The sequence below is a fragment of the Mastigoproctus giganteus genome, chromosome 2 (assembly GCF_048544385.1).
Source record: "Mastigoproctus giganteus isolate SK-2022 chromosome 2, ASM4854438v1, whole genome shotgun sequence".
NCBI classification, from domain to species: Eukaryota; Metazoa; Arthropoda; class Arachnida; order Uropygi; family Thelyphonidae; genus Mastigoproctus; species Mastigoproctus giganteus.
In genome coordinates this window covers 140463056-140475769 of record NC_143576.1, presented here as the reverse complement: position 1 = coordinate 140475769, position 12714 = coordinate 140463056, and the positions used below count along the sequence as shown (strand labels likewise).

The window sequence follows — 12714 nt, the reverse complement described above, 5'->3', positions numbered from 1 at the left end:
ACTAACAAAAGGTGTTTAAAGAGTACTGCTAATAAGAGCAGCAACCAGTTTGAATCAGAATGCTTAACTTGTAGTCATAAACAGATCTGATTATCACATTTCATTTCTGTTATTTGTCATTGCATAATATTGTAATTCATTTGATCCTTCCAGATTCAGTTATTGGATGAACAAGTGTGATATAGCAATAAAAAAAAACAAGCCAGAGGCTAAAAATTTATGGAGATTGATTGACAAGTTGTGCATAGTGAAGCTATCTAATTCATATTTCACATGCAACATGTCAGAGGCAAGAACACCTCAGAAGACAAGCTAAGATAATACTTAGTTTGCCTTTTGAGGTAGGAAAAACATTTTCCCATGGCTATAAGATAGTCATTATACACAGTATCAACAAAATATTACTTCTCTGTTAATTATGCAATAGTTTTTGCCTAATTAATGATAAATTAACTAAAATTAATTGTATGCCTTGATTTACAGTAGATGCCTCCTTATCTGACATGGTCAGGACCAGTAATGTAATCAAAAAAAAGTGTGTTAAAGCAGCAAATCATAAAAAAGTGTACATAGGTACCTTAAGAATTTTATTTTCACTTAAAACATTTACATGTACATTCATTTACATAAATCAGTAATTTTCATCTGTTTAGATGATGAATGTAACATTTTGTAGCATAGTTATTCCACTATTTTATAAACATTACATTTAACTGTTGAATCAGGCTGTTGTTCAATATAACAAAGCTGTATCACATGCATTTTTGGTTGCTGCATGAGAAATTTTTGACTCTGGATTTGATTAAATTTCTTCTTCATATTTATATCAATTTGTTTTCATTATGGCTTTCGATATGATTTATACATCTTCTGTAATTTCATTTTCCAACAAATCAGTGATGATTTGCTGGAAAATAATTTTATATAATAAATTTTGTACGTCGTCTTGCTATAAATATTTGGAACTTCCAATTTACTTGAAATAATTTAATAAATTATGTGCTTCATTATCTTCTTATAGTTCAGGACTTAGTATCGTCAACCTTTGGCCAAAATTTTCTCTGAGATTCAGTAAATATTGAACTTGGACTTTCATTCCATCCTAATGCTACATTGTAAACCTGTCTTTGCTGATGATAACTTTTAATGATTCTTTAAAACCTATATTCATGTCTTCTGTTTTTTCCAAAATTGAATTCAAAAACCTATGTTGTCCATTTAGACATCCTAGAATACCTTGGTCCATAGGTTGGATCAAGGATGTTATATCTAGTGGTAAAAATATGCCACCTTTGTGTCTCCTTTAAGTTCCACACAATTGGGAGTATTATCCAGTAAGTTTATTTTCTTGAAGTATTTCTTTACAGAAGGTAGAAATCCATGGAAAAAAAAACATTCTTTGAATAATGCAGAGTTCATCCATGCTGATTTTTGTGAGTGGCAGTAAACTGGTAAAGATGAACAGTCATATTTTTAAATGCTCTAGGATTAGCTGATTTACCAACAACAAAAAGTGTAATTTGTGAGTTTCAGTTGCATTGCTGCAGGCAGCTATGCAACTGAATTCTCTCACCACTGTGATTCTCTCTATTTTGATTTTTTATATTCTGGTGCAGCAGGCTATGGTTTTTTTGTTATCATGTTGTTGATAACATCTTATAATTTAGACCTGTATCATACACATTAAAGTCATTCTCCAATCAGTTTTCCTCTGTTGATAAATGACCTTAAATCTATAAATTTTTGAGCAACAGGCTGATCAATGAATAATCTTTGCCCACTGATACTCAATATATGAATACCATAACATTTTAATTTAATCAATACCATAAATTTAGTCCTAAATTTGTGGCTTCAGTACTGATCTGGCACCTCCGTAGCCAGGTGGACAGGAGCAGCAGTGCATAGCACACGCTTCTTTATTAGACCGGGGTTCGAGCCCGTGACCACCAAATACGGAGGATGTGGAAAGGTTCAGGGAATAACCACCACATATCCCCGGAGCAATATGGCCTTAGTTGCTAATGTTCCTAAAAACCAAATAAACAACAACAACAAACATCAGTACTGATCTTATCAACATCTTCTTTAGTTGCTATCTCTATTACTATCCCTGTGGTTCTTACTTTTCTTAGTTCCTTTATCTTAATTGTTTTAAATCGAGGTTCAAGATTCTTGGTAATGGTCTGCTTTATGGCTTCACTGTTGTCCAGTTTGCAAGACTCTGTTGGCCTAATTATTACAATATTTTCCACTTTCTTATGTAGTTCAGCCTTGGTTGGAAGTTTACTTGTCATGTGGTTAGTCACGCTGGGGACCTTTTAATATTTGGGCATATGTTATTGAGTGTTGTTTTTGTGTTTGACACTGCTTCTTTGGCTTCTAATTTAGCCCCGAGCACTTCATTCTGATTACAAATTTCAAGGGTGGTCCAATATTCTATGAGATGCTTTCTGACTGGGATTGTAATTCTACCAGTTTGCAATGCTGTTAATTTCTCAAGCTTGAGCCTGACTTTAGTAACTTTTTCCAGGGCAGAGCCAGCTGCATGGGATGAAGATTCTGTGTCTTCCGTTGTAGTCTCTGTTTCTTGCCCACTAGTTTCAATATTTTCTTTGTTTTTTGTGATTCGGTTTTGGACCTTTATTCTTGCAGGCTTGCTTGATCTCCTCTCTTTTTCATTTATTGTTTACTTGCTTTGGACAAACTACTGGATTCAGATACTGAGTTTCAGTCTCAGAATGTGAGGTCATATTTTCTGGGTCTTCCATTTTTCGATTTTTGCACTTACAATTTATTGATTTTTGAGACATGCAGAAATCAGAAATTAAGTTGTCTAACAATTCTGTTAAAAATTTATGCACAAAATAATGTTCTTCTGTTGGCAAATTTTGGCCACAAAGAGTAAGTTCACACATTGGAAGGGGGAGGGAATTCCCACCGGTTTACTCATGTACATTTCAAGGTTGAATACTGCAAAAAATGATTCAAGTTTAAACCCACTATGCCCATTACAAAACACCTTATTTTTGACTAAGTTTACTTCTATGCAAAAATCAGTCTTCAATGAAATGTGAGCATAGAAAGTGTAGCATGTAAAATAACACAACCCCTGTGCTGAAGCAGTGGTGGAACAGAAAGTACAAAACAATGTACAGAAAGGATAGCCAGAATAGTAGGTGGGGGAAGGGGAAGGAATTATGTCCTTAGTTAGGAAGCACATAAAATCTAAGGCAGTGCATCCAGTTGATATGGGAGGCCAGTGCAATGTTGAGTCTGTTTGGCATAAGCACTATAAAAACAAAAATGAGAGTAGGAGTTGTGTTATAGGTAGGATTTCCAGACATCCTTTATTTTAGCCAAACTGTCCTTGCCCTTTATTGAAACGAGAAAGGACGCAATTTGTCCTTTATTTTAATTTTTCAATGCCTGTGCCTTGTAATGGCAGTGGTGGATTTCTGCACAGGCATACGCTTCGGACCCCACATGTGCAGGGCCCCCAAGCCGACAAAAAATTACAATTTCATTTCAAAGCTTTAACAGGGGATATGTTAAAAATCCCCCTCATATGCAAAATCTGTCACTGAAAAATGAATCATAAAGAGATAATCTTAACCTATTCTAGCCTCTCTGGCTCATATATGTAGTTTCACAAACACCATGCCCTTAACTTCATACTTCTTGATGAAATTATATTTTTTTGACAAAGCATAAAAACTTGCACCTGTGTGGCCGTGATCTAATTTTCACGAAAATTGTGCAACTGGTAGATAATTAATAAAATCATAGGTATTGGAAAAATCACTTTTTATAATATGGACTTCAATGGCTTTGTTTAAACTGTTTTTCCTTTAACTTTACAAAGAAACATTTAACTATTTAACTATCTAAAGAAACATTTAACATTTCGCCCCATGATCCTCATGGGGTGGGATGTCTCCTATGCAGAAATGTATTTAAAGTTGGTTGTATGGGCATCTTAGCAGTTACTCTGCATTAAGACTCACAAGTTCATAAATCAGCTGAAAAATCGGCAAATTCTTCAAATCTTCTTGATAGGTTTCTTGTGAAAAAGAATACGAAAGAAGAGGATTTAGTTATTGCAGCTGAAATAACTCATATTTATCATTCGTCACTATTCTTATAACTCATTAGATTGTAGCATGAAATTGAACTCTAAACTTTACAATGATTCAAAAATTGTATCAAATATATCATGTGGAAGAACCAAATCTGCTGCCATTTTTTGTAATGTTTTAGGTAAAAAAGTATTGCAAATTGTTTTGGATGATTTAAAACATCATGATCCACCATTATTTTTTGTTTACAGATTGATGCTTCTAATAGAAAAATATGAAAATGTTTCCTTTGTCAATTCAGTACTTCAACAAAAATATGATCCTACAAGCTATTTAGTTGATTTTTTTGAAAATGCTGAAGAAATTGCAGATGGAATGTTTGAGTGCCTAAAAAAAAAAAATTCAATGAATAATTTAGGATTGGATTGGCAAAGGGTATCTAGTTTCAGTGCAGACAATGCAAATTGTAATTTTGGGAGTAATAGCTCCTTATTCCAAAAATATTAAGAAATTAAATGAAGACGTAATTAAAGCAAACTGCCATACTCACATTATTCATAATTTAGCTAAATATGCTTTTGGTAATTTAGATATTGATATAGAAAATATTGTCTTGAAAATATAAGGTAATTTTTTTGTTACAGCTGAAAGAAGGGATAACCTTAAAGAATTTCATGAGTTTGCCAAAACAGAGTTTAAGGAAATTTTAAGGCACGTCATACCAACTAGATGGCTTTCTTTACAACCATGTATAGAACAAATTTTGCTTTCATGGAAGCCTTTGAGCCTTTATTTCGTAAGCAAACCAAAAGGCTGTTCTAAAACAGCTTTTTAAAATCCTTCAAATTAATGAAAATTCAACAGAGGTCCCTATAATTATAGGATTATATTTTCTTTTCTTAATGTATGCAATCGAAATAACTTGCAAAGCAATAAAAGAGTTTGAAAAGAATGAAACGTGTGTGCTAGTGATATTTTTTATATAATGAATGTTTTTAAAAAATTCACTGAAGGAATCATCTTGATCAAGAACTTTTTGAGTATCAAGTTCATCAGCATTTTCAGAAATTAGACCCTGTACTTAAAAGCACAGTAATAAATGATTTCAAAGCATTTTATAATACTGCATTGAAATATTTAGGAAAGAAATTTAATTTTAATGAAAATATCCCTTTTTTGAAACTCAGCAAATTAAGCTATAAAAATAGTTGTCCCTATGACACATTTTTTGAAGTAGCAGAATATTTTAAATTAATAGAAAAACCAAAGTTGGATATGAATGATTTATTTGATGAGGTTTCAGTACTGAAAACAAATTATGAAACTGTGTTAACCTGAAAAATTTAAAACTTGTTCTAGTACTTCGAGTCAATGGCATTTAAAGTTAAAAGTGTTGATTTTAAGCTTCCAAATATTTTCAAGGCCATTTTTTGTTTTTTCAGTGCCAGGGACTTTGGAAAATTCAGAAAGGATTTTTAGTGTAATGAACTCGAAGTGGAGGGATGGGTGAAATAGATGTTCAGTTTCACTCATACAAAGCAAACTAATGATCTACTTCAATTTTAAAGATAATTGTTTAGATTTTTCAGAGAAAATTAAAAATGATGCCAAAGTTCTTAAGGCTGCTTGAAGTAGTAAAAAATATGTTCAATGTGAATGATTTCTAGCTATTAAACCAGTACGTGTTTTTTTTTTTTTTGCTTTTTTTTCACCTACCTAAAATTACTTTAGTTTGATATCAGTTAATGCACTAAACGTGCATTAAAATATTTGGATCAGTTCATGCTTTTTATATCATCCATATCATTCATTACCCTTATATATCAATCCATATCCTTCCCCATAGAAAGCCATGGTTTACCATTAAATGAAATATTTTAAATTCTAAATTAAACTAAAATTTACAAATATTTATAGTCAATATGAAAACTATAATTTTTAAACCAAAATCTAAAAAATCATTCAATTTCCCTTTTTTTGGGGTGGGAAGGGGTGGAGTGAGAGTTGGACAGTTGGATAATGGCTTATAATGGGGAATTTTAACTTTCCAGATATTGACTGGAACCTGTGAGTTGGTCAACCACACATCAGAAAAGCTTTTGCAGATTTATTGGATGACTATTTTCTACAACAGCATGTTACAGAGGCAACAAGAGAGAGTAATACTCTTGATTTGATTATCAGCAGTGATTATTCATGCATTAAGAATCTGCAGATAAAAGAACCACAAGGTGACAGTGATCACAGTGTATTGAATCATGTGGGATTTACTTAAAGATGTAACTATCATTAATGGTAAAAGGAAGGGTTTTGCTTTTGTAAAGGAGATTACAGTGGTCTCAGACAGTTTTTAAATTAGCATTAGCATTAGTAGAGGCATTTGATGCAAGAAAGCAAGCTTATGCAGCATCAGCCAAAAAAAAAAAAAAAAAAAACCCACTTCCACTTCACCCCTCTGTTCGTTCAAAATACCTGTCCAGCTGAGCCTTAAACTTATTTAGGCTATCAACTTCCACTACAAGGGATGGAAGTCTGTTTCACCAACCAACCACCCGCTGGCTAAAGGCAAATTTCCGCACGTCTATCCTACATCTGTCTTTCCTCAATTTGAATTTATGCCCTCTCAGGTGATTTTTCTGAGCTAGAGGAAGAATCCCATCAGCATTGAGCATGCTCAAACCATTCAAGGCTTTATACATCTCTATCAGATCACCTCGCTGGTGCCTAGTTCCAGACACTGTAATTTGCAAAACTTAAGCCTTTCTTCGTAAGAGCACCCCTTTGTTCCATTCACTAATCTTGTTGCCCTTCTCTGTACTCGTTCCAGCAGCTCTACATCCTTCTTGAAATGAGGCCTCCAGACCTGTATACAGTACTCTAGGTGTGGCCTGACCATTGCCTTATACAAGGGAATAATCACCTCCTTATCCCTGCTGGAAAAATTCCTGTATATCATTGACAATACTCCATGAGCTACTCTTGCAGCCCGTCTGCACTGCTCAGAGAACTTCATATCTGCCTGCACAACCACCCCCAAGTCCTTTTCATTCTCTACCACTGTCAGTGTAGTACCACAGAGATAGCCAACTGATATTGATACCAACAACAACTTCTAAATGGGAATAATTCAGGGAAATAATCATATAAGCTATGAGGTTTTTCATACCATCTAGGAAATATCATTTAAGGCTTAGACTTGAATGAATGTCAGCTGAACTAATGAGACTTGTGGCAGAGAAGAAAAATGCATGCAATGCATATAAATTATCAGGTGATATAGAAGTATATGATAGATAATCAAGTCACAAAGAAGGTTAGGCAAGCTAAGGCAGATAATTAGAAATCTTTGCAGAGACTTCTTTACTTATGTCAACAATGGAAGGAAGGAGATGAATCAAATTAGTCCACTTGATATCGATGGTTCAATTTTTATGAACCTGCTCAAGTTGCCGACACACTGAATAACTATTTTGCCTCTACATTCCACACATGAGGAATTCTTTAGAGAGCTGGATGCCAGAATTTTATCAAACTCTAATAGTGAGTTAATGATTTTCTGATCACTGAGAAGAAACTGGAAGAGAAATTGTTGAAATTAAACATTGAAAAAAAAAAAAAAAAACTTTTGCTCCCTCCTTTATATTAAAGGAGGGAGCAAAGGAAGTAAGCAAACCCTTAGATATAATTATGAGAGCATCCTTGGATTCAGGGGAAGTTCCTGGTTGACTGGAGATGTGTGAATGTATCCCCAGTTCACAAAGAGGGGTTAAAGAGTGACATGAGTGATTAAAGACCTGTTAGCCTAACTTCTCTTTGGGGAAAATAATTCAGTCACTGGTTAAAGTAATGCAGGACCATCTAGATATATAGGAATGCAGTTATACTCCAGTCACACCATGGATTTGTTAAGGCTAAATCTTGTCTGACTAATTTGATTGGATACTATGATTCATTCACAAAGTGACTTGATGCCAAAATTAAATTGGATATCACATACTTGGAATTTCGGCAAGCTTTTGATACCATTGCACATAAAAGACTGTTGTACAAATTGGAACAGTGTGGCATTAAAGGCATGTTACTGCTCTGGTTAAAAGGTTGGATGAGTTGGAGCAGACAGAGTGGTTATCAATGGACACTGCTCTTCATGCACTAATGGTTTTAATGGAGTACACCAGCATTAAGTGCTCGACCAATTGTTGTATTCTGTATGATTAATGATATTGATGGAGATATATCAGGCTTAATGTCTAAGTTTGCAGATGATGCAAAGGTTGGCAGGGTAGTTAATGACAGTAATGATGTTATGCTATTGCAACAAGATCTAGAAATATTAGGCAGATGGGCTTGAGAGGTGGAAGCTGAAGTTTAATATAGACAAATGCAAAGTACTGCATATGGAAAGCAGTAACCCCAGAGAAATGTACCAACTGTGTGGATACACTCAGGGTAGCAGAGAAAAAAAAAGACCTGGGGGGGATAATTGTGCAGTCAGATACGAATTTCTCTGAGCAGTGCAGACAAGCTGCAAGAGTAGCTCATGGAGTTTTGTCACTGATATACAGGAATTTTGGTAGCAGGGATAAGGTGATTATCCCTTTGTATAAGGGAAATGGTCAGGCCACACCTTGAGTACTGCATACAGATCTGGAGACCTTATCTTAAGAAGGATGTAGAACAGCTGGAATGGGTACAGGGCAGATGACTGAGAAGAGGCAACAAGATGGTTTTGGGTGTCAAAGGGATGCTCTTACCAAGAAAGACTTCAGATTTGCAAATTGCAGCATCTGGAGACTAGGCACCTGTGAGGTGATGTGATCGATGTGTTTAAGGCTTTTTATGGATAGAGCAAACTCAGTGCCGATGGAATTCTCCCTTTTGCTAAGACTGTACACATGAGGGGGGCATAAATTCAAATTATGGAAAGTTCATTGCAGAATAGATGTGCAGAAATTTGCCATTAGCCAGCAGGTGGTTAATTCTGGAAAAAAACTTTCATCCTTGGACTCAGGGGAAGTCCCCATGGACTGGAGATGTTCTTGTTATTTGGTTTTTAGGAGCATTAGCAAATAAGGCCATATTTCTCCGGGGATATGCAGTGTTCATTCCCTGAACCTTTTCGCATCCTCCATATTTGGTGGTCACGGGCTTGAACCATGGTCTAATTAAGAAGCGTGTGCTTCGTACTGCTGTTCCTGCCCATCTGGCTACTGAGGCACACTGGAGATGTGCAAATGTATCCCCAATTCACAAAGGAGATGTAAGGGTGATACGAGTAATTGCAGTTTATAACCAATTAGTTTAACTTGTTCCAGGGAAAATAATGAAGTCACTGGTTAAAGGTGCATTGCAGGATCATCTAGACAAGACTGCAGTAATAATTAGACACAGCATGGGTTTGTTAAGGGGAAGTCTTGTCTGACCAATTTGATTGGATACTATAATGTGGTCACAAAGGAACTGGATGCAAAAAAATAATTTTTATATCATATACTTGGATTTCAGGAAGACTTTTGATACTGTTGCACGTGGAAGACTACTGTACAAATTGGAGTAATATGACATTAAGGACAAGTTGTTACAATGGATAAAAGGATGGTTGAATGGAGGAAGACAGAGAGTGATAATTAATGGTTACTGCTCTACGTGGACTAATGTTATTAGCGATGTCTCTCAGGGTTCGGTGCCAGGTGGGAAGGAGCAGCAGCAGTGCGTAGCACACGCTTCTTGATTAGACCGGGGTTCGAGCCCGTCACCACCAAATATGGAGAATGCGGAAAGGTCAGGGAATGACCACCGTATATCCCAGAGCAATATGGCCTTAGTTGCTAATTCTCCTAAAAACCAAATAACAAACAAACAAACAATCTCAGGGTTCGGTGTTGGGCCCATTGTTGTTTTGTATATTTATCAGTGATATTGATGAAGGTATATCAAGCTTAATGTCAAAGTTTGCAGATGATACAAAGGTTGGCAGGGTTGTTAATAATAGTAATGATAGTATGCTGCTGCAACAGGATCTGGACAAGTTGTGGGGCAGATGGACTGAGAAGTGGCAACTGAAGTTTAACATTGACAAATGCAAAGTACTGCATATCAGTAGAAGTAACCCCTGAGAAATGTACCAACTGGGTGGTGTTACACTCACGGTAGTGAAGAACGAAAGAGACCTGAGGGTAATTGTGCATTCAGATATGAAGTTTTCTGAGCAGTGCAGATAGGCTGCCAGAGTAGGTCATGGGGTCTTGTCAATTTATATACAGGAATTTTGTGAGTAAGGATAAGGAGGTGATTATCCCCTTGTAGAAGGCAATGGTCAGGCCACACCTTGAGTGCTGCGTACAGGTCTGGAGGCCTCATTTTAGCAAGGATGTAGAGTTGCTAGAACGAGTACAGAGAAGGGCAACAAGACTTGTGAGGGGGAACTTTCTCTTACAAAGGCTTAAGTTCTGCACATTGTAGCGTCTGGAGACTAGGCACCTGCGAGGCAATCTGATTGATGTGTATAAGGCCTTGAATGGATTGAGTAGGATCAATGCTGATGGGATTCTTCCTCTTGCTCAGATTACAAACTTGAGGGGGCATAGATTGAAACTGAGGAAAGACAGTTGTAGAATAGATGTGCGGAAATTTGCCTTTAGCCAGCAGGTAGTTGATTGTGGGAACAAACTTCCATCTGTTGTTGTGGAAGTTGATAGCTTAAATAAATTCAAGGCAGAACTAGACAAACATTTGGAACGAATGGATCGGTAAAATGGGCAAGTTTTTTTTTTTTTTTTTTTTTTTTTGTCTGATGCTGTTTAAGCTTTGCTTTCTTGCATCATATGTCTCTACTAATGCTAAATACTGCTCATCTACGAAGTATAATTTGTCCCCCATCTGCCAACTCTGAAGGGCAGGTGGAGTATGAATTACTTGTAATATATCTGTACCGACAGCAGTTTATAATTTTTTTTAATCTATGTTATGGAAATAGAGCAGTAAAAAAAAAAATCCCTCCCTCCTCTTGAAAAAAAGGGGAATTTCTGGAAGAAGAGTGTGAAAAGGGTTGAAGAGAAATATAATATATGAGCAGAAAAACATGTATAGTTCAAAAAATTTCAAGCAGCATAAAGTTAGATAAATTGTGTAAATCCTGATAAAGCAGTTTTGAAATCAAACAAAAAAAAAAAAAAAGGCAAAAAATTTTACTTTTCTCAAAAAGAGAAAGAAAAAAAAGCATTTGTCAGACACAATGCAAGTATACCATTCAGACACTATGGAATATGTTCCATTTTGTGGCATGATAGATATTAAGGGGTTAAAGCACTGTGGGATACATTGTCCTTAAGAACCAAGAAGTAGCCCATTAGGATGTAGCGTGCAGTGTACACTATTATTCATGGACTATTTCTAATGTGCAAGTTAACTTCTCATTAAAAACAACTGAAATTCACAAATTGCATTGTATTTTTAATTTTTATTGAAATTTGTAAAATGGTAATTCACTGTCATTTTGAATGATAATACTTATGCTACTTAAAATTGTTTTTTATTTTTAGGAGTCTTGTGCATTTAACAAAGGGTGGTGCCGAACCACTCATTTTTGCTCCAGATATTAAGCAGTTAGAAGTTATCAATCATTTTGCAGGAGAGCCATCGACTTCTGAAACAAGGTAAATATAAGTTTTGTGGCAGACTGCTGTCATATCTTTTTTTGAACAAAAATAAGTTGGTTTTAAATAAGTACTGTACTGTTTGATCCAGAAAGTTTAATAAATGACATGTAGCTTTTGGGGTTAAGTGGACCCCTTCATAGGCAATTCTCACAGGATAAAGATGTTAGAGACAAAATTTTTAACGAATATAGAGTTGTGCATGCATGAGATTAAACATTCAACTACTAGGTTGCTGCTCATTGTTGTTGCAAGGATGTGTGTGGATTTGCTGCCAGCATTTATCCAGTTTCAAGATAGTTGCCTCTAAGATAGGGTATAGCCTTTTGCCCTCGCAACGATTCATAGTTCTCGAATTGCACGAGATGTTAAGTGACTCTAGCGAGAAGTGGTGGTGAAAGTGTCAAGATTGGTCAATCACTTCGTAATCACACTTGGAGTTAAGGTCATGATGGGTCGACCAGAAGTGTTCCGCAATTGCGGACTGGTCAGTCTCACCAAGGCGGATTTGACCTATCATGCTCTACAAGGTGGTCTTGAAGGCATCTCGAGCTCTCCTCGATGTAGCAACTGTCACAATCTTTGCAAGTTATGTGGTATACCACCCCACTGTGCAAAAGAGGAGCGACCAGAGTCTTCATGTTAGAAACCAGAGAGCGCAAGCTTCTACCAGGTAGCTGCACGCATTTTATGCAATATTTCTGGAGGATTTTTGAAATCTGACTTGACATGCCCGGATAGTAGGGAATGTAGGCAGTAGGTATATTGTCATGCGTTGATGATGGTCTTGGGTGGATCATGAGCTCCTGCACTTGCAATAACCACTTGTCTAAAATGTGGCTTGAATAACCACAATTGACCAGGTCCATTCTCACTCTGAAAATCTCGGTACGTCTAGCTTCATCTGAGCTGGAATGGCTCCAAGCACGCGAGAATAGGGTATGGGCAGTGCTGTTGAAATGGCTAGGGGTGTGGCCTGA

General features: G+C 36.1%; 1 protein-coding gene across 1 annotated transcript in view; it reads left to right on the top strand.

Moving 5' to 3' along the window:
• The window catches only part of LOC150089618 (ES1 protein homolog, mitochondrial-like), a 67989-nt gene that overhangs the window by 16966 nt on the left and 38309 nt on the right, over positions 1-12714 (top strand). The window contains exon 3 of the mRNA XM_090368691.1: positions 11621-11734. Coding sequence (XP_090224817.1) covers positions 11621-11734 — 114 coding nt within the window. The remainder of the gene's footprint in view (positions 1-11620; positions 11735-12714) is intronic.